Source organism: Rattus norvegicus, chromosome 10 (genome assembly GCF_021556685.1).
Source record: "Rattus norvegicus strain SHRSP/BbbUtx chromosome 10, alternate assembly SHRSP_T2T, whole genome shotgun sequence".
Lineage (NCBI taxonomy): Eukaryota > Metazoa > Chordata > Mammalia > Rodentia > Muridae > Rattus > Rattus norvegicus.
Window position 1 is genome coordinate 10253772 of NC_141543.1, and position 21377 is coordinate 10275148.

At 47.5% G+C, this 21377-nt stretch overlaps 1 protein-coding gene and 1 long non-coding RNA gene across 12 annotated transcripts in view; both read right to left on the minus strand.

Moving 5' to 3' along the window:
• Snx29 (sorting nexin 29) overlaps positions 1–20525 on the minus strand; it is a 413834-nt gene extending 393309 nt beyond the window's left edge. For 5 of the 11 annotated variants that reach the window (XM_087574446.1, XM_087574447.1, XM_087574451.1 and 2 more), the window contains exons 1-3: positions 20424–20525; positions 3938–3999; positions 1450–1502 (exon numbers count right to left, since the gene is read on the minus strand). In XM_087574446.1, coding sequence (XP_087430572.1) covers positions 1450–1502; positions 3938–3999; positions 20424–20430 — 122 coding nt within the window. In that variant the 5' untranslated portion in view covers positions 20431–20525. Of the gene's footprint in view, positions 1–1449; positions 1503–3937; positions 4000–20423 lie in introns of those variants that run through there. The other 6 variants (XM_087574449.1, XM_087574448.1, XM_087574452.1 and 3 more) reach the window with 3 other exon arrangements.
• Positions 12130–19719, minus strand: LOC148002745 (uncharacterized). Its single transcript, XR_015631403.1, has 2 exons — positions 15353–19719; positions 12130–14562 (listed from the first exon to the last, which is right to left on the minus strand). It is a non-coding gene; the product is annotated as an uncharacterized LOC148002745 (long non-coding RNA).
• Positions 20526–21377: the final 852 nt, after the last annotated feature.

Genomic DNA, 21377 nt, shown 5'->3' on the forward strand with positions numbered 1-21377 from the left:
ACATGAGAGATGTGGACAGTGTGTTAGCCTCTCCTGGGCCGCACATAAGCTGAAGGGCTCTCTCTCACCGTAAAAGGACACGTGGTGAAGTATATTAAATATATTGAACAAATATCAGTTAACATTAAAATCCTGTTGGTATCCTGAAAGCACTCATGGTCAGACCTTGGTGACTTTGGGGGTGGGGAGTGAGTTTTCTCTGCAATCGTTGTTTCACATCAATGTGTAATCATATGCTTTTATAACTCGTCACTGCTATGGCATATGTATGTCTACTACAAACATTTCTATCACACTTTACTATGTCTGTCTGTCTGTGTCCACAGGTGCACACATGCCATGGCAGATGGCAGATGCGTGTCAGTCAGAGGACAATCTGCAGGAGTGGATTCTCTCCTTCCACCTTGTGGGTCCTTAGGATGTGTCATCTGGGGTGTGGCAGGTGCCTTTACCTGATGAGCCACCTCATGGGCCCTACATGCAGAAGTTTGAAATTGCTACATATGCATGCACTTCCTACCTAAAGGAAATTCTATGAATACCATTTTTTGCTTCTTTGATATGTGTATGGAGTTAGAAATTGAGCACAAGGTCTCATATATGCTAGAATTGTGGTCTAACACCAGGCTATTTTTGTTGTTATTCTTGTTGCTGGTGGGGGTGGGGGAGGGGGAGGGGGGCGACTTGGTTTGGTTTGGTTTGTGTGACAGGGGCTAAGCTGCCTATGTTGGCCTTGAACTCACAACAGAGCTGAGACGCCAGCCCTGGTTGGAACACCACTCCGTCTTACAGACGTGCTATACCCGATCACCTATTTTCTAATCACTGAATGTTTAGGTTTCTGAGTCTTCCCAACTGTAAGTCATCATGGAGATAACTTTACATAGAAAGGTCCTTCGAGTAGAACAGGCTTCTAGAAGGAGAAGATAGGAAATTAGAAGCATATCAATAGGCGCATATCAATAGGCGGTGCTGTTCATCCGCAGTGGAAGCTGTCACTGTCCCTCCTGGCTGCAGAGACAGACACAGCAGCATCTATTTCTTGGCACGTTTTCCTTAATGGTGAAAAGGTTTTGAAAATGACCTATTAGCTAGGCATGGTGACACATGTCTGCAGACCCAGGGCTGGGAGAGCTAAGGCAGCAGGAGGCTGAATCCATTAACAGTGGAGGGGAAGGGTGAGATGGGTCAGCGGGTAAAGACACTTGCCACTTAAGCCTGTCCACCTGAGTCTGACCACCCCACATGCCAATGAAAGGAGAGAACCAGCTCCCGGAAGCTGTCCTCTGACTTCCACACATGTACTGTGCTCATGAGCACTTGCACTCACACACACTATAATAAATTTTTAGAAGATTTTTTTTTTTTAAAGAACAGCATGGGCTACGTAGTAAAACTAAATAAAAGATTTAAGAAGGGAGGAGGAGGACAAAGGAGTGACACACTCACCTGCTGTCTGAGTCTGAGGCGATCTCCTTTCTCCCTCCAAAGCGGATCTGGCACTGCAGAGAAAGAGACTGCTGAGGCGGGCTGACGGCTGAAATGGTAGACATCACAGAGCAGCCTCGGGGCTTCAGATACATACGGCAGGGACAGAAGCCAGAAGGGCCTTGGAAAAGTCAGATGGCCCAGGCCCTGGTGCTTCACAGAGGTAAGAAGCCAGCACAGCATCCTCAGGTCTCCCTCTTCACTCCAAGAAGTGAGTGAACTGGGCAGACAGGAATGCAGGCACCTACAGCTACTCAGAAAGTGGCTGCGGCAGCAGCAGCAGCAGCAGCTGGATACGCAGCTCTTGCTGATGGCCTGAGAACTTCTATGCCTCTGTGCCGGTGAGCCGCAAAGGGGGCAAACTGTGTCAAAGGGTGAGTGTGTGACAGCTGCCTGGGGGAGCCTTCAGACCAGTGGACTCAGTGATGAGTAGTTCTGCCAGGCTGAGTGGATGGGGAAGCCACCTTTCACAAAACAGACCTATAAAGCTTGCCCTGACCATCTTCAGCCATAAAGTGCCCCAACCTTCACCATCACCCATTGCCTCTTTCATTGTTGTTTGCTCTGAGCTGGCCTCCCTCTGTAGCCCTGACCGAATGTACAGCGGTCCTTCTGCCTCAGCTTCCCAAGAGCTAAGATCACCAGGACACTATTCAGGGTAAAGACAAAGAGTCTCTGCTTATGGATAGCAGACTTACATGATACATAGATTTAGGTTAAAAATTACATATAATCTAAAAAGGACACTGTTATCCAGACACAGTACACACCACACATACTTTTTAATTATAGGTAAATGATAGCTATATCAATAAATATCAATAAAGCTGGCTGTTATATAAGATAAATATAACAGTTCAACTCATCAAAATAACTCAGCAGCTCTGAGCAGAAGCCCCCGTTTGTGTCTAAGTGCCCCATGGAAGCCACTGGATCCACTTCCCTGCCCTGCCCCTTCCTTCATTCTCCAGATTAAACACAAACCAAACTCCGCCAATGTTAACAATGCAGTTCTCCCAGCATCCCTGTGCAGAGGAAAAGTCAGAGTCCAGGGAAAAGGAGGACTGTCTTAGGTTTAAGAACACCTTGGGGTTGGGGATTTAGCTCAGTGGTAGAGCGCTTGCCTAGCAAGCACAAGGCCCTAGGTTCGGTCCCCAGCTCCTAAAAAAAGAAAAAAGAAAAAGAGAAAAAGAAAAAAAAAAAAAAAACACCTTGACCAAAAGCAACTTGCGAAGAAAGGGTTTGCTTCATCCTATTCCTCCTCATCACCGTGCCTCATGGAGGAAGGCAGGGCAGGAAGTGAAGCAGCAGCCATGGAGGAGCACTGCTCACTGGCCTACTCCATATGTCCTGCCCTAGGGTGCCATCTGCCCACTGTGAGCTCGGCCCTCCCACATCAATGATTAATCAAGAAAACACCCTCCCAATTTGCCTTCAGTCAATTTGAAGGAGCCATTTTTTTCCTATGGAGATTCCTCTTCCCAGAAGACTCTAACCTGTATCAAGTTTAAAATCTAACCACAAAGGGGCACTCAGAAAGTCTGGCAGCTGAAAAGAGATAGAACTGCCTGGGCCCATTCATCACATCAGGCTCCCTCAAGTTTTGGGCAGACACTGGATTCTCTGAGCCCACTTCAACATTTAACCCACAACCTGTTAAACTATCTCCCTCCTTACAATGACGTAGAAACAAATATCAATATTCTCTTCCTAAAGAGGGGCTCGTTAAATTCTCAGGTTTGGATCCAGCCCTCCTGCTTACTGTGACAGCTTAAGTGAGTTGCTGATCTTGTAGTCTCAGTGCCTTGATCTCTACAGTGAAAACAATCACAGGAACTCCTCCAGCAAGTGCTGAAAGACTTCACTGAAAGCACTCACAGAGAGCCAGGCACAAGGTGGGCACGTGATGGCAGCAAACATTACAGTGTCGGATAAGCCAGCACCACAGCCAGCATCAACAGCTGCTGCTGCCTAGCCAGACGCCAGCACAGCTGCTAGCAATGTAAGCTCCTGGGTGTGGCCTTGGGCCTCAGGTCTTGTGTTGGCACTTTTAGGGTCCTAAATGCAAGCCAGCACCTCTGAAGAGCTGCCCTAAACAAATCTGCTGGGAACCAAACTCTGCAATGAAGACAGGTCAATCTGAAGGATGGAGTCCCCTGAAAACTCTGGACCCCCACACCAAAGACTTCCTTCCCTGCTCTGTCATTCCCTAAGGAGAAGTCTGCTCAGCCATTCTCAACTACATCTGGACATGGTGGTATATACCTGTAATGTAGGATGGGAGGCTGAAGCAAGAGTTCTAGGTCAGCCTGGACAACCTGGTGGTAACACCCAGTCCCAAAACAAGCAAACACACAAAACCATTCCCGACACAAAATAAGCCTGTGCACATAAAAGGGCAGAGCAGACTTTGGACACTCACACAAAAGGCTGTGCTGTGCATCCTTACCTGCTTCACTGCATCCAGCAGCCGCTCCAGCAGGAACTGCCTTCTGTCATCGTTCTGCAGCCCTAAAATGCAATGGGGTTTAATTACTTCTCTCTGACAAGCAGACTCTAAGACTTTCTGACACGGATGCTGAGCACAGTGGCACACGCCTTTAATCCCAGCACTCCCCAGGAAGAGGCAGAAGGATTTCTGCAAGTTTGAGGACACCTGGTTTACAAAGCTAGCAAGGTCCAGGATATCCAGGACTGAAAGACCCTATCTTTAATTAAAAAAAAAAAAAAGTTTCTGACATCTGACATGATAGAGTATGGCTATCCATAAACATCTTTAACAAAATCAGTAGCCAGGTCAGGCACCAGCAATCTATGGCAATGATCGCAATGTGCTCCATCAGAGGAAAACCGTTTCCCCAGACTTAATGAGTGTGTCCTGAACGGTCTCCCTTCTCTGCTGTGATCCTACTGCTAGTGCAGGAGATTCAACAGTGTCTACTCACTGGGCGCCATTAGCAACAAACACAAAACCAAGTTGACCTCACACATTGTCAAATGTATCCTGGAGAGTAGGGATTCCCCCTTGACACCCAGAAGTATAAAATAGCATCTAAGTCCCCAGGACGGCAAGCCCTGTCCTTAGACAGTCTTAGTTCTTTCCCTGCCAAGGCTGACCTTACAGAGTCAGTCAGGGATGTCTAGGGGTGTGGCCCAGTTGGTAGAAAGCTTGTCTATTATGCATGGAGCCCTGGGTTCAGCACTTCATGAACCAGAATGGTAGGCACACTTGTAATGCCGGTCTTGGACGGCAGACACAGGATGATGGGGTGTTCAAGTTCATCCTCAGCTACACGGGGAATTGGAGGTCACTCTGGATTACGTGAGACCTTGTCTCAAAAATAAACAAGCACCAATAGCTTGGCCGATGAGAATCAGGCGGGAGTGTGCTTGAAGGCTCTGGTAGGTTGCGCCTTGTGAAAGGGAAGGAAGGGCCTCACACCTTCCTCCACCCTCATGCCTGAGTCTTAAGCATTTGGATGAACAGAGCACCCTTTGCCCATTAAATGACATACCTGGAGGAAAAGCCAAGAGAATCACAAAGGTGCCCTCCTGGGTGCGCTGAGCTGCCAAGCCAATACCACAAATAACCCTCACCAGTCAAAAACCACACAGGACCAAGCCCACATAGGCGCTTGAGTTATTTTTTTGCAGTCAAATAAATTCCCAAATAATTCCCACAAGAACAAAACACACACAGAATTTTGATTAAAAAGGTCTGCCGAAGAGGACCTTTAGCAACAGACAGCCCACGAACAGATGTATAGATGACCGTAATGGACAGGGTAGCACCTCAAGGAAGTGAAGTCTGAGGATGACAATGCCCCAACCACAGAGCAGGCGCTCTGAACGGGGATGGAGTTGCTCACCAGGGCTTCTGTCCTGAGACAGCAGGAGGAGTGTGAGCGAGCTGGGAGTGAAACGGTGTGGAGTCATCTTCTCATGGAGCTGACATGTGCTAGGAAGAGTCAGTGTGTGAGCACACTGAGAGGAAGAGTCAGTGTGTGAGCACACTGAGAGAGACAATGAGAGGACAGAAAAGGTCAGAGGCCAGCACAGCGTAGGGGCTCTCTGCACGCTGACACATGAGCTGAGGCCTTTATAAAGAAAAGCAGCGCCCACGGAAACACATGGAAGGGCCGTTCCAGGCAGAGCAAGCGGTTAGTGGAGAGGCTGAGGCAAGACAAGCTCAGCTGCTGTCTTCCAGGCCTAAGGACAAGGGATAGGTAGAAGGACCGTAAGACAGGACTAGAAGTCTACTGGGATGGGGGTGGGCAGGAGGACCATCAGACAGACTGGCACAGCAGCCAGCCACAGAGGGTCCTTCCCAGAAGTCTACAGGCTGAGAATCCGATTTAACCTGGACACTAACTGGTGCAAGTATGATTTTGATGGACAGCATTGCCCCTCGGAAGCCTGTGCTAGAATCACATCAAGATGGCTGCCTTCCTCCAGGCCTTGAGGCGAAACAGAGACACTCAAGACAACAAGTCCTTTTTCTAGAAGAGCCTTTGATAAGGTCAAGCCTACACCAGGCAAAAGAGCGTCTGGTAGCACAGCTCATGGCAGTGCAGAGGCCCCAATACATCCGCTTCACACAGTGCACACCCTTCCCACCTGTGCTTCTCTTCTCCACAGCTCTCTCTCAGCAGAAGGGTTTGCCTCTGCCCCCCTCCAACACTGAAACCAAAGGAAAGTATGGCTTTCTTCCTTCCTTTTTCCAAGTTCTAGACCTTATAATTCCTCAACACTGGGCATCAACAACTAGAAATGACAGCTTCACCCTAAAAATGCTTCTACTGGTTTTTTTTCTCATAACAGAAATTTATGAGGCTAAAAAACAATAAAAAACAAATAAAAAGAAAGAAAAACATCTCTACCATCTCACTAGACAGCATTCTACTAGTCAGCTACTACTACTGTGTGCACTTGGGGTAGGCATGTATATTTGTGCATGTTCAGGTACACGTATGTGCATATGCATTAGGACATCAAAGGTCAACCTAAGGCTGGAGAGATGGCGCAGTGGTTAAGAGCACTGACTGCTCTTCCAGAGGTCCTGAGTTCAAATCCCAGCAACCACATGGTGGCTCACAACCATCTGTAATGGGATCTGATGCCCTCTTCTGGTGTATCTGAGGACAGCTACAGTGTCCTCATATCTACTTGGGTTTGCTTATTTGTTGTTCATTGTTTTGAGCAGGGTCTCTCACTGGACTTAGCACTTAGCACTAAGTCAGATTGGCCACCCAGTGAGTGCCAGGGATCCACCGATTGCTGTCTCCCATGTACTTAGGTTATGAGCATTCTTCACCATTCCTGGCTTTTCCCATGGTGCTAGCTGGGTATCTGAACTCAGGTCCTCATGCACCCTGTGAAAACATGCCTGACGCTGAACAGGTCTAAGCTGAGAGGCTCACTCCCTGGCTTTGGTCTCCGAGACATGAATCTCAGTGAGACTGTCTTGACCTCAGCAGGGCACCTGTGGCCATCTGAGGCCTGAGAAGATACAGGAGAGTCTCCAACAGGACAAACAGGTGACTCCAAGGCCACTTACCAGCAGCGGGAAGTAGAGAGAGGCCCCTGGCTGCGAAGGGAGTAACGTTCAGCAGGGAAGTCACAAGACATAAGTCCTCATCCTAGCCAGGCCACTTGCTGGCCATGTGACAGGGCAGTCATTTCCCCTCTCTAGACACTGGTTTCTGCATGATATTGTAAGCACTAGCCCTACAGTATCCAAACAGAAGGATCCTGCACAGACTGGCAGGCAGCAACACAAGGTGTTTCCTCACCTTCTACAGTAACAAACTACACACACACACACACACACACACACACACACACACACACACACACACCAGAGCCCAGAAGAGACCTCCAGGTCCCAGCATCACAACCACACAGGAAGAATATCAAGTTAATACTACCCCAAGTCACAACTGTTGGCCAGGTCAATAAATGACTAGTCTACACCATCCTTGACCAAGAAGGGGAAAGAGCTCACTCAAGAGACAGAACTAAGGCTGGGGGAGAAGAACTTACATTGTTACCACATCTGTCTGCAACACACCTGTAACCACAGCCCATGACAAACACTAAGCCATTGCTCAGTTACAGTCCAGAGGTGAACCCTGGTCTTCCAGCCGCCTCCAGGGACAACTTCAGCTAAGAGCAGCTTGGCTTGTGATGGAACACTTTTCCTGGTTTTCCTGAGTTCCATGCCCAGCACCCCAGAGAATGCCCCCAAGACTGCACACATGATATCACACGGCCATGTAAAATGCCAAAACCCAGTTCAAATGGCACCCTGTGGCCTTCCCTTGTCCCTGTCCTTTAAGGTTTAATGTCCTGTTTAGATCCCTGATAGATCCAAACCATGTCCTACTGCCACCTTGGTGACAAGAATGAGAAAGTGGGGACTTGAGCTGTCCTCCTCAAGCTGGGAAAGAGCAGACAGATAAACCCAGACAGACTCTGGAGCCTAAAGATGGAACAACTTCTGTGGACTCAGGGTTTCCCTTAGGAGATGAGCACGTTTTCAGAACAGGACAGAGGCGCTACTCACACATTATGAATGGTACTGGTTGCTCAACCTAAAGCGATAGCTAACTGTGTATCATACTAGTAAAATATTGTAATGGGAAGGCCTGCCACAGATAGGTACTAGCAAAAAACCAAAAACCAAACAAACAATTTCAATGCAATCAAACAACTACAGGAGGATTGCTCCCAAGGAAGGAGCACCAAGCTACACCCTGAATCCCTCTTACATGTATCTAGTTTCCTAGAGAGAGCACCTGTCTCTCTGGTGGTCAGGGTCCCCATGGGAAGCACGCAGTGCTCAAGTATAAGGGTTCAGGAACAGTTGAGGGGCCTTACTCAGGAGTAGGTGTCAGTAACCCTCACACCCAGGGTTGATTCCCCTCCCAAGGGCAAGCAGCAGGAGATGGAATCTTTCTGGAGATGTGGTCTCATCTAGCCCAGGCTGGGCAGAGGATGATCCTGGTCCCCATTCTACCTGTAGCACACTGGGACAGCAGGCTTGATGTGTCTCCTGCAGGCTAGGCTAGCACTCCCCAGGGAAATACATCCCCAGACCCCTGAAGACTTCTTGTTGACTTGTTTGTTTGCTTGCTTGTTTGTTTTGAACACAGGGGCACTGGCTAGCGTGAAACTCACAGAGACTCCTGCTGCCTCTGCTTCCCCTGTGCTGGGATTAAAGGCATAGGCCACCATAGTTGGCTCTTACTCCTTATCTTTGCTTTTTGTCATCATGAATTGGAGAAGCTGGGCGTGGTGGTGCACGTTTAAGTCAGTAAACTATCCCAGGGGGATTGCTAAGATTTTGGGGTCAGCCTGAGCTACACAGTGAGTCCTAAGCCAGCTAGAGCTACATGGAAACACCCTGTCCCGTCCCGTCCCGTCCCCTCCCCCCTCCCCTCCCCCTCTTCCCTCCTCTGTAGTGTAGGAGCAAATAGAGACCAAGCATGCTGCTGAAGAGCTTGAAGTGCCCCAGGCAATCCTAGGAGTCAAATGGGCAACAACTGAAAGACTAAGTTATGTTGGGGGACTAGAGAGATGGCTCAGCGGTTAAGAGCAATGACTGCTCTTCCAGAGATCCTGAGTTCAAATCCCAGCAACCACATGGTGGCCCACAACCATCTATAATGGGATCTGATGCCCTCTTCTGGTGTGTCTGAAGACAGCTACAGTGTACTCATATATAATAAATAAATAAATAAATAAATAAATAAATAAATAAACAAACAAACACTTTAAAAAGAAAGGAAAAAACAAAAACAAAAAACAAACCTTTGTACCTCTCTTTGTCCAGCTTGCTTCTTTTTGTCACAGATCTAAGAGTGAGTCCTAATGACCACTAATACTAGCCTATCTTCCAACATAAATCCAAAACTCTTCCATTTCTCCTTAATCAGATTTTTAGGACATGGGCAAAAAGCAAACAACATCCTTTGCCAAAATAGCACACACACACACACACACACGCACGCGCGCGTAATCTCTAAGTCACTTACTAATATTCTTTCCCTCTGAAACTTCTGAAGCCAGGACCTACAGTTCGAATCACTCTCAGCACTGCTGTCTTCCATGCTCCTACTAGGATGGCCCAGGAAGGCCCATTTAAAGCACTCAACTGCTCTTCTAGTCCAAAGTGCACATTCCACCAATAAGCAGCATGGTCAGGCCTGTCACAGCAACAACCCCAATCCTGGCACCAACTTTTGTTTCAGTCACTGCTCCATTGCTGTGAAGAGATATCATGATCAGGCAATTCTTACAAAAAAAAAGCATTTAATTGAGGGCTTGTTTAGACTTTTAGTCTGTTACTATCATGGCAGGGAATGTGGTCAGACATGGCACTACAGAAATAGCTGAGCGCTACATCCTGATCCCCCTGGGGGTTGGGGGAGGTGTAAGGGGCTTTTGAAACCTCTACCAGTGACACATTTGCTCCAACAAGGCCACACCTCCTTATCCTTCTAATCCTTTCAAACTTGGTGGTGACTAAGCATTCCAATATAGGAGCCTGTAGGGGTCATTTTTATTCAAACCACCACAGTCATTTGGACTAGCTTTAAAAAATAAAAATAAAGAAGTTGAGGGAAGAAAAAACAGGATAGGATCTCGGCTAGATAGACACAGGCAGAGAAAAATGTAATGGAGAACGTGGGGATGTGTCTCGGTTGGCAGAGAGCCTGCCGTCCACACAGAGAACTCTGAGTTTGATCCCCAGAACCATTTAACCTTGCATGTGCATACCACACTGTGGCTGCACGCCTGTAATCCCAGCACCAGGAATTAGAGGCAGGAAGATAGCGAATCCGAGGACCACCCTCAGCGTCCTAACAAGGTGAAGACTGGCCTGAGCTGCTTGAGATTTTCAGCTGAATGAATGGGCTCCTTGAGTAAGAGCCACTGGCTGCTCTTCCACAGGACTCAGGTTTGACTCCCAGCACCCGCATGGCAGCTCACAACTCCCTGTAACTGCAGCTCTAGATGATCTGATGCCCCCTTCTGGCCTCTTTAATCATGTGATGCACAGACATATATGCACCCGAAACAAAAACTCCATGTACGTAAAATACATCTCAAAAGTGCAAGGTTCCCTCCCCAGGGAAAGAAGGGACCCAGGCCAGCAGGCAGGGGAGCTGGCAGAAGCACCACCTGGGCCAGTTCTGAGGGCTCCTGTGTGGTCAGGTGAAGTAAGAGTCAGGGAAAGGACCGCACCCCCACAGGCTCTGCACTGTGACCTCTCACCCAAACACAGCCCCTCTCACCTGAGTGAATGGTATCTCTCAGCCCTTCCCGCTTCTCTGGAGTGCACGCGCACGTGCACGCACGCACACACACACACACACACACACACACACACACACACACACACACCTAGGAGGTCTTTCTGATGCCACATGCTAGTGTTTCCTCCACACAACTTACAGAGACAGATTACACATACAACTCTAGGCTAAGTGCATGACACAGGTCTGGCCCACCAGATAGATCCACAGTCAGACGACCCTAAACTTCCCCTAGAGTACTCATGACTTGATGTCACTTTGACAGGATGGCAGCCAAGAGCAACTGGTGGCCCTCTTGCCTCTGTGAAGGAAAGATGGACAGAAGTATTATCCTGCCGACTCCCTAAGAACCTGGAGCCCTCCATAATGTTTTAATTACAAAACTCTGCATAGTCCCATGTTGCAGACTCAGCTTAAACAACTTCTGCCACGTTCCATCAAGAAAGACTGGCCGGTGGACCGCCAGCACCTCAGCAAAGCCTGTTTCCCTAAGCTGACACCACTGCAACAGGCACCAACGCTATACAGCCCTTTGCTGAGTGAAAAGGGACAAACCGAGCTGCTATCCAGAGTGTTTTGAATGGCTTGCCGTTACTGACACGGGGCCTCACCTCCCTCACAGCATTTCATACTAGTACAACTGCTTGGGCACAGAAGCAGTCAGTGCCAGCACTGGGAAAGCACCCTAGAGACATACGGCAAAGAAAGGTAGGCTACTGTGGTGGCTTGGATAGGTATGCCCCCACAGATTCTTGTGCTTACACGCTTGGCCATAGGGAGTGGTACCATCAGGAGGTGTGGCCTCGGAGTGTGTCACTATGGACTTTGAAGTTACATATGTTCAAGGTACACCCAGTGTAGTGTACGGTCTCTCCTTGCAGCCTGGGGATCCAGATATAGAACTCTCAGCTCCTCCTCCTACACCATGTCTTCCTATATCCTGCCATGCTTCCCGCCATGAGGCTGGCAGACTAAACCTCCCAACTGTAAGCCAGTCCTAATTAAATGTTTTCCTTTATAAGAGTTGCTGTGGTCATGCTTTCTCTTCACAATAATAAAACCCTAACTAAGACAGCTACCCTACCCTGCATACCACTATTTACAACACCAAAGTAGAAGAAAAGGAGAGGCAGAGGGGAGAGAGCGAGCTAAGCCTCAATGCAAGCCATAGCTCAAAATAGGACTGCACCGCCCACAACCCTGACCAGTGTGCAGTCCATGGAGCAACGTTTTATCTGGAAACGTTAGAGATGAAAGTAAAACTAAGTTCTATAGTAATGACAAAATGACCTGGGCTGGTATCGAGGGCTTCTCAATCTTATTTCTTTTTCCTTTTGTGTTTAAAGAGTGTGTTTCATTTACCCCAGGCTTACCTTGAACTTCTGATCTTCCTGTACCCCACTCTGAGTGCTGGGGTTACAGGTGTGTACCCCACCCTTGGCTTATGCAATACTATTGATGGAACCAGAGCCTCAGACAAGCTAGGTAAGTGCTCTACCCACGGACCACAGCACCATCTTCATTCCTTTTTTCAATGTCTTCATTTCAGAATCCTTTAGGCATTGTCTCCCTTTGAAACACTCTCACTGTGTAGCCCTAGCCTGAAACTTGCTACATAGACCAGATAGGCCATAACTCACAAAGAGTTATCTGCCTCTGCCTCCCAACTGCTGGGATTAAAATGTGTATCACCATGCCCAGCTTTAGGCCCAAATTTCAAGAATGCTAACAGCTCAGCTCTCATTAGGCATTTGGAACCTAGGCACACAGCAGCAGGAGTGGTCAGGACCACTGACTGAGGGGTGTTAACACCACTTCTGACATTGGAGCACTAACATTCTCCCACAATTCGCCACCCTGTGATGTCATGAAGAGGAAAGATATTAATAGCCTCTGAATGAAACCACAAGCATTCTTTTTCCAGTCACTGTTTCAGCTCATTCCAAGAACAAATCACTTCTGGACAGAGCGCAGCCAACAACCAAGGAGAGACCTGTGACCTTCAACCTTCCAGAAAAATAAGGAACTGCCAAGATGCACACACGTAAGGAGCAGCAGTGATTTCTCTTGGCCAAACTGTTCTGTCAGGTTCAGTGACTCCTTTGGCCCTGACTTTCCTACCCCCTTGAACTGGGATTCCAGCATTTTCCTAACGCTAGGATTTCTGAGAGTTACTGATGGAAAAAAGCACCAAGGACTCTCATGCATACTTGGACAAAAGACAGCACTTGAGAACAAAAATGATCTCTGCTTTCCCATGGAGGGCAAACATGCAGTCTAGAATCCAGAATCCCTTAGCTTCTGGAGGACAGTAGTGGAGGGTTCCTGCTACTGAGTTCTAGAGGAAACCATCTGACCACTCCCTCCGTAAGAGACACCCACATGGGTCTTTTCCTCCGGGTAACTTTCCTTCTGGCATTTTTTTTACTTCTACAGGCAAATGTAAATCTACAATGGCTGTGTTGGATGTATGTTGAGTTGCACTGAAGCATATATTTTACATATAATTCTATACCCTGCATAATTTTTTTGTTTTTTTTTTTCTTTTTGAGACAGAGTCTCATGTAACCTAGATTGTCTTCTAACTCTCTACATGCCCACGGATTTACTTGAACTTCTGATTCTCCTGCCTCCACCTCCTGAGTAGTGGGACTATAGGTGTGCAGTGCCAGGTCCAGCTTATGTAGGGTAGAGATGGAACTCGGGGTCTCATGCATTCTAGACAGACACCTAACCAAGTGAGCCTCGCCATCCTCAGCTCCGGCCTGCCTAGCAGAGCACTGATATTTCAACTAACTCGACTTGTGAAGAAATCTCTATCCTCCTCCCCCTTCTTCTTCCTCCTCTTCTTCCTCCTCCTCCTCCCCCTCTTCACATCGATGAGGATTTCTATGTGAAGTCATACCACATGGTGTTTACAAATTCTCCACCAATGGGCATCTTCATTTTTCTGGCCTGGTAATAAACTATTATCTAGTGTGTGCATAATCTATCTAGTGCATACATTATCTGGTGTATGCATTACACTTCCTAGATACCTGCACATTATGTTCTCAGCCTTGAACCCGTCTTTCCTCTGCTTCTACTAAAACACTTTAAACGCAAGAATACAGCTGAATCTAATGACTAATTTATAAGATGGACAAGAAGTTGAAAAATATGTTAAGCCACACCAAAAGGAAACAGTCAGCAAAATTGTGCAAAACAAAATCCAGAGGACAAAGAAGCACGGGTCCTTCAAAGGCAAGTGCAAAGAGCTTCCAGGAGAGAAGGTGAGCAGCCCTCCCCGGAGCAGCTGAGGCAGGAGCTCACTGGAGGAAGATCTGGACTTTGAGATTCATGATGTGGTTACACAGCATGATACTGTCTTCAAAAAAAGACCCTGTGGGGCTGACAAAGTGGCTCAGGGAGTAACGATGCTTGCTGTGAATGTCTGAAAAACTGGGTTTGATCTCCAGAACCCACGTAAAGGTAAATGGAGAGAACCAATCCCACAAAGTTGTCCTCTGACCTTCACATGTGCACATGGCATCTTTATATACATACATACATACATACATACATACACACACACACTCTCTCTCTCTCTCTGTCTCTCTCTCTCTCTCTCTCTCTCTCTCTCTCTCACACACACACACACACACACACACACTCACTCACTTTCCCATACTTTCATACACATACTCACATACTCACACTCATGGACGGACTTTTTTTTTTTTTTTCTTTTTTCTTTTTTTTTTTTTTTTCGGAGCTGGGGACCGAACCCAGGGCCTTGGGCTCGCTAGGCAAGCGCTCTTCCGCTGAGCTAAATCCCCAGCCCCAGGACTTTTTTTTTTTAAGGACACTATAAACATGTCTTAGTTGGTAAAATGCAAGCATGAAAAACTGAATTTAATCCAAAGGACCGACGTTTTTAAGTAAATAAATAAATCTAGCCACATGTGGTGGTACATGCTTTTAGCTCCAGCACTGGAAAGGCAGAACTGTGAGTTCCATGCCAGCCAGGGCTACATATTTGGAACTTTGTCTTGGATGGACGGATGGATGGATGGATGGATGGATGGATGGATGGATGGATGGACGGGGACAGGAACAGTAGTGCTTGTAATACTGGTATTGAGAAGGCAGAAGGCCTGAGGCTTGATGGCCAGCCTAGCTTAACCGGAGAGCAGCAGGTTCAGTAAGAGATCTGGTCTCAAAACACAAGGGAGAAAGTGACCGAGAAAAGCATTGGTTGACCTCTGACCTCCATACATACAAACACACAAAGACACTGTGCCTCAAAGGATGATATGATTGATAGATAGATAGATAGATAGATAGATAGATAGATAGATAGATAGATAAGCAAGCAAGCAGTGCTCAGCATGGAATCTCACAGCTGTAATCCTATATCACTTAAGAGGTGGAGACAGGGGGCTGGGGATTTAGCTCAGTGGTAGAGCGCTTGCCTAGGAAGCACAAGGCCCTGGGTTCGGTCCCCAGCTCTGAAAAAAAGAACCACAAAAAAAAAAAAAAAAAAAAAAAAAAGAGGTGGAGACAGGAGGATCAGGAGTTCCAGGCCTGCTTCAGCTACATAGCAAATTCAAAGCCAGCCTGAGCAACATAAGACTATCTCAATAAAAGAAAGTAAGAAGACAATGCACAGAATGGGAGAGAAACTTTGTAAGCATATTAATAAAGGAATTATATCTGAAAATTACATAGATTTCTGGCAGCTCAACATTAAGAGAAAAATGGTTCAATTGAAAAGTGGGCTGACAGGAGTGAATGCTGAGAGGTTAAGAACACTGGCTGAGCTTCCAGAGGACCTGGGTTCAATCCCCAGTATCCACATGGCAGCTCAAAACTGGCTATAACTCTAGCTCTAAGAAGTTAGACACAGACTTCTGATCTCTGAGACACCCAGGCACACATGTCATGCACATATATACATGCAGGCAAAATACCCATACACACAAAATACTAAAATGAGAAAAAACTTCCATTGGCAGATGATACAAACAGACATTTCTCCAGAGAAGATATGGGTACAAGAAGCTATGCTGAGAAAGCCTAGGCACTAGGAAAAGGCAAATCAAACCCACAAACAAGTGTCACTTCACACCCACGCCAATGCGGGCTACCAAGGTGCCCTGGGACAACAGAAGAGCAGATTAGACTCCTCGGCTGCTTCCACACAATGCAAGGCTACTCTTCCCTACATTACCCAAGAAGAATGGGAACTAGAGCCCCACACAAGATTGCATGTGAGCTCCACAGCGCATCCTTCTAAGAGCCAAGTGCAAACCACCCAAAGCCCAGCCTCTGATAAGGAGATGACAAGGTGAGCAGTACCCACCCAACAGGACCACTTAACCACAGGAAGGAATGAACTACGGGTTAGGCCGCTCCATGGCTGCACCCTGAGGACCGCTACACTTGATCAACAAAAACAAAAGTGCTATGACTTCATGCATATTACATACAAGCAGCAGGAAGATCCAGAGAGCCAGGCATGCATCCCCACACTCGGGAAGTAGAGGCAAAGGGAATCAGAGGATAGAGGCTATCTTGGGCTACATAATAAATTCAATACCTGCCTGGACTACATAATACATTATCTCGAAAGAATAAGAAAAAAATCCAGAGGCAGAAAATAGATTAGTTGCCTAAGAGTGAGCAGAGGGTGGGTTCGATCACCAGCTCTGAAAAAAAGAAAAGAAAAAAAAAGAGTGAGCAGAGGGAGCACTAACAGCAATTGCTAATGAGCCCAGACCGTCTTTCTGGAGTAATACATTTTTCTTATAATACTGATCACAGTGAGGTTTGAACAGTTCTGTCACAGCACTAAAATAAACTTTTAAAATCTCCTTCCCACTGGGCAATGGTGGCACACATCTTTAATCCCAGCACTCAGGAGGCAGAGGTAGGTAGATCTCTGAATTCAAGGCCAGCCTGGTCTACGGAGTGAGTTCCAGGACATCTAGGGCTACAGAGAAACCCTGTCTCTAAAAACTAAAACAAGAAAAAACAAAACTAAATTCTTTTTCAAAGAGAGCTAAATTATTTAAAAGAAAAGCCACTCTTAGATCTGTTGTACAATCATCTCATAAAACAAAATAATGAAGCAAAGACTAAATGTGAGCATTGCATGGTTAGTGCTATGGGGATACCACTGGGTTCTAACGGGATCACGAAATGAATTGCTTTTTAAACACAATATGAGAGGTGCACATAAAAAAGTATTTGCAGTGGCATGGTACCTGGGAGAGAGGTGGGAAGCAGGCAGGGACACAGACAAACTAGCAACCAGCTGTAACTACCAGAGAGGTAAGAAAACAGAGTTCATTATACAATTCCACATTGGCAGTGTCTCACGTATTGAGATGGATATATACTGTGTATCACAGGCTAGCCTGGAACCTGATCTATAGACCTGGCTGACCTCAAACGTGTGGTAATCCAGTGTTGGAAGTGTTGCAATGACAGACTTGAGCCACTGCCACACACCTGGCAGGAAAATCTTCTTAAGAATGGAAAATTCTCCTGCACTTAAGTTCATTAAGCATCAATTATCAATTCCAAGGCAGGTAGGATTGTGTCATTTTCAACCACAGTCTTCAGGAAACAAAAGTGCCCTGAGCTTGGACACAGTACGAAGCACATGTTTAGCAGAATAGGGTCTGTGTTTGACCTTACACTATCCTTCCACCCTTCTGAATCAATAACACTATTTCAAAAAGGAATAAACCAGGGGCTGGGGATGTAGCTCAGTGGTAGAGCGCTTACCTAGGAAGCGCAAGGCCCTGGGTTCGGTCCCCAGCTCCGAAAAAAAGAACCAAAAAAAAAAAAAAAAAAAAAAAAAAGGAATAAACCACAAATCCAGGCTGAACCCCAACACTGTGCTTACTTATACCGGAACAAAGGATCTATATGAAACACACATAGCAGGAAAATCCAGATGTGATATGCACCCTGCACTGGAGAGGGTAGGGGAAAGGAGGCTCCTGCCTCCAGTCGCTCTTTCCAAAGGGTCATTTGGTCTCTTTTACATGCCCTGTTTGGCTTTAGACCTAATGATTTTTTAAAACTTCCCTTGAATTTTTATTACATTTGTATTAATTTATTTTGCATATCCACATGCATGCCACTGTGTTTCTGTGTTCTTGAGGACAACCTGCATGCTCTCAGGCTATCATGTGGGTCCCAGGGGGAAACACGGGTCATCAGCTGACTGCAAATGCTTGAGCCGGAGTTTTGATACTAAGTGTCTTCTTGAAAGATAAACTGGCCAATTTCCCTTGGTTTCTCAATTTCAGTTCCTCCTCTAATGAAAGCAAAAGAATTTCTACTCCAGGCATCTAGGCCCTTTGGTCACATTAAAAGGAAAAGGTTAGGACTAAGGGTGTCTTTGGTGAGAGGACACAGGCTCAGCAATACATGAGACTCTGGGTTTACCCTTCGGAATCACAAAGTATTTCAGATTGCCTAGCTCCCACCACTGTCCCAGAGGGACTAAGAAGCAAGCCTGTCCCCGGTTTTCACTCCACTTTTATGGAAACAGTAACAACGAGCCCCGTTAAGGGACTAAACACCAATCATTTAGCTGAGCAACCAAAAATCGTTACTAGTCTAGGAGGCAGATGCTATCGTGTCTCCTCGATTTGCTGCAAATTCTACCTTAGTCTTCTGATTCACACAGCTTTAAAGGACAGAGAAATAGCTCACCCGGGAAAGTGTTTGCTGCTCAAGCCTGAGGACCTGAGTAAGGATCTCCAGGACTCGTGCCTGGCGTGTAGCACATACTTATAACTCCAGTACTGGTGGGCTGAGGCAGACACAGGAGGATTTCCAAGACTCTAGTGCCAGACTGGAATAGTGAGCCCTATGGAGACCTATCTCAACAAACAAAGGAGCAGTAGAGAAAGACAGCCAAACCTGATTTCCCACCCTCCTACACATGTGCACATGCAAACACATCTGCACACACACATGCACACACACACATACACACACACTAAATTAATTAAAATTATACATCTTTATGTGGTAGAATCAGGATTTGAACCGAGTACATTGAACTCCATCACCTCTTGCTGAATGCTAGCACACAATGTTTTCGGTATCATTAGTGTTCAAGGATCTAAAACCTTAACTCAGACCCAGTAATTGGCTTTGACAGATGCAGGTAACCTGGAAACCCTCCCAACCATCACCACCACCAGTCCCACCAATAGGATCACAGTTCATAAACCTTGATCTTGAACAACAAAAGACATATAACTTTTTTAAAGATCCCAAAAATAACTTAAAAAAATAAAAATAAAAACTTTCCTCTGGGGCTGGAGAGATGGCTCAGAGGGTAAGATAACTGATTGCTCTTCCAGAGGTCCTGATTTCAATTCCTAGCAACCACACGGTGGCTCACAACCATATATAATGGGATCCAAGGCCCTCTTCTGGTGTGTCTGAAGACAGCTACAGTGTACTCATATAAAATAAATAAATCTTTAAAAACTTTCCTTTGCTCCTCTGCCCTAGCACCCTCTCCACCCCCATGAAACACCTGAATGAACGTCTAGAGACTGGGTGCAAGGACTCTAACATTCAGCTGCACAGTAAGAAAAAACAGGAACTATGAGGGTAGGCGGGTCCTTCTAAGGGAATCCAGATCCCTGTATCCAGCAGGAGAATCAACAGCCAAACCAAGCCTCTCCTGAGTCACTCCCATCTCCACAAGCAACACCCAGGAATGACTTAGCACCAAAACATCAGGACTCTTGAGAGGGAGGCTCGAAGACACAGACTCCCGACAAGGGACTAAACTTCAGTAACACTGAGCACAAGCCATCCACATGCACCTTCCTCTCACTTCCAGCCTCCCCACCTGCTCTACCTCCCTACTGGTGGTATTGGCTTGGGCAACACATCAGCCCCATTTAGGTTCAGCATTGGGCAAGAAGGAAAAGGCTGCAGGACACAACCAGAGACTTCAAATGATGAGCTAGAGAACTGGAACATGAACCAACAGCCCAAATACAAAAGGCTGCGAGAGGCAGGCTGAGAGGCTAATGGGCCAGCTCTGGGGACACAGGTGCAGGGAATAAGAAGGAGGAAGACAAAGCTGCCCTAACACTGAGATCTCTGGGGACCCGCAGCTGTCGCTCTCTTTTGCTGGGTGACAGAGGGGTCGAGATCTAGAGACGCTCTTTGCCTTTGGAGAAAGAGGAGTCCCTAGGGATAAGAGACCTGGAGCAGAGAATGACTGAAAACCAGGGGCTGGTAACTGGAGCTGGATCCCAGGGGGGTCACGGGAGAAAGAAGGACTGAGGCAAGTATCAGAGATCTGAGAATCCAGGGTGTGGAAACCTGTCAAGGGGGTCGGCAGGTTCGAAGGGTCTGGGAAGGGACTGGGGAGCAAGCTCTGCTCTAAGAGTTGGCTGTCACGGATGAGGCGAAAGGACAGGAGCGCCAGCCCCGGGATAGTGGAAGCTGTGCTGAACTCCCGGCCAGGGCTCCGAGCCTGCGAGGGACCCCGCGGGGGTCTGCAGGGTGTAAGGATACCGGGCCTGGAGAGTGCGGCTGCAGCGGCGCCGCCGGGCGGGTGACAGCAGCGGGGCCGCCACTCACCGCTCATGTTGCCACTCCCGGGGCTGCCGCCTGCCTTGCCGCCGCCTGCCTTGCCGTCGCCGCCGCCGCCGCCGCCGCCGCCGCCGCCGCCGCCGCGTCTGCAGCCGCCAAGCTCCACACAGGCCTGGAGAACGCGCGCCCCGCCCGCTGGCCCCGCCCCGGAAGCAGGGCCTTCCGAGAGCCCGCCTCCCGACCCGGAACCAAAATACTCCGACCAGTCGAGGCCCAGGGTGACGAGTAAGATAGCCGGCACCTCAAAAAATAAATACCTCCCACTCCCCGAGCCAGGCAGAAGACATCCGTTTAGACTGACGTCCAGACGGGTATGCGAGATAAGTGTACTCAGAGCCTGGAGTAGTGTGGTGCATGTTGGTCAAACCAGCACTCCGGACAAGGCTGATGGATCAGAAGTTCAAGGTCAACCTTGAACTGCATCGCGAGTTCGAGACTAGATTGGGCTACTTGAGACTGTCTCAAAGAGAAGAGAGAGGAAGAAAAGAGTAATGAGCCTGCAGGGCCTGGTGGTACAGGTTTTAAATCCCAGCATTCAAGAGGATGAGGAGCCTGAGCTACAAGAGATCAAAAGCTGGGGAGAGGACGTGCCTTGTATGCATGAGGCCCAAGCTTCAACTCTCTTCACAAACCAAAACAAAAGGTGAATTCTAAGCCATTCTGGGCAACTTCTCGAGACTCTCGAAATAAAAAGTAAAAACAGGGTTGCGGAGATAGCCCAGTAGTGGGGTAGCATGCGCAAGGCCCTGGATGCCATCTCCAGCACCACAAAGAGAATCTGTGTGTATCAGTGTATGTGCGTAATGGGCCACCGTGGCAGATGAGCAATCCCAGAAAGTCTCTCCTTTAGGCCAAGCCCAGTATAGGTATTCCAGAGGGAACAGGTCAAAGCCCATCCCTGGAAAGGTCGGTTGGAGCACAGGATGAGAAATAGGTGTTGAG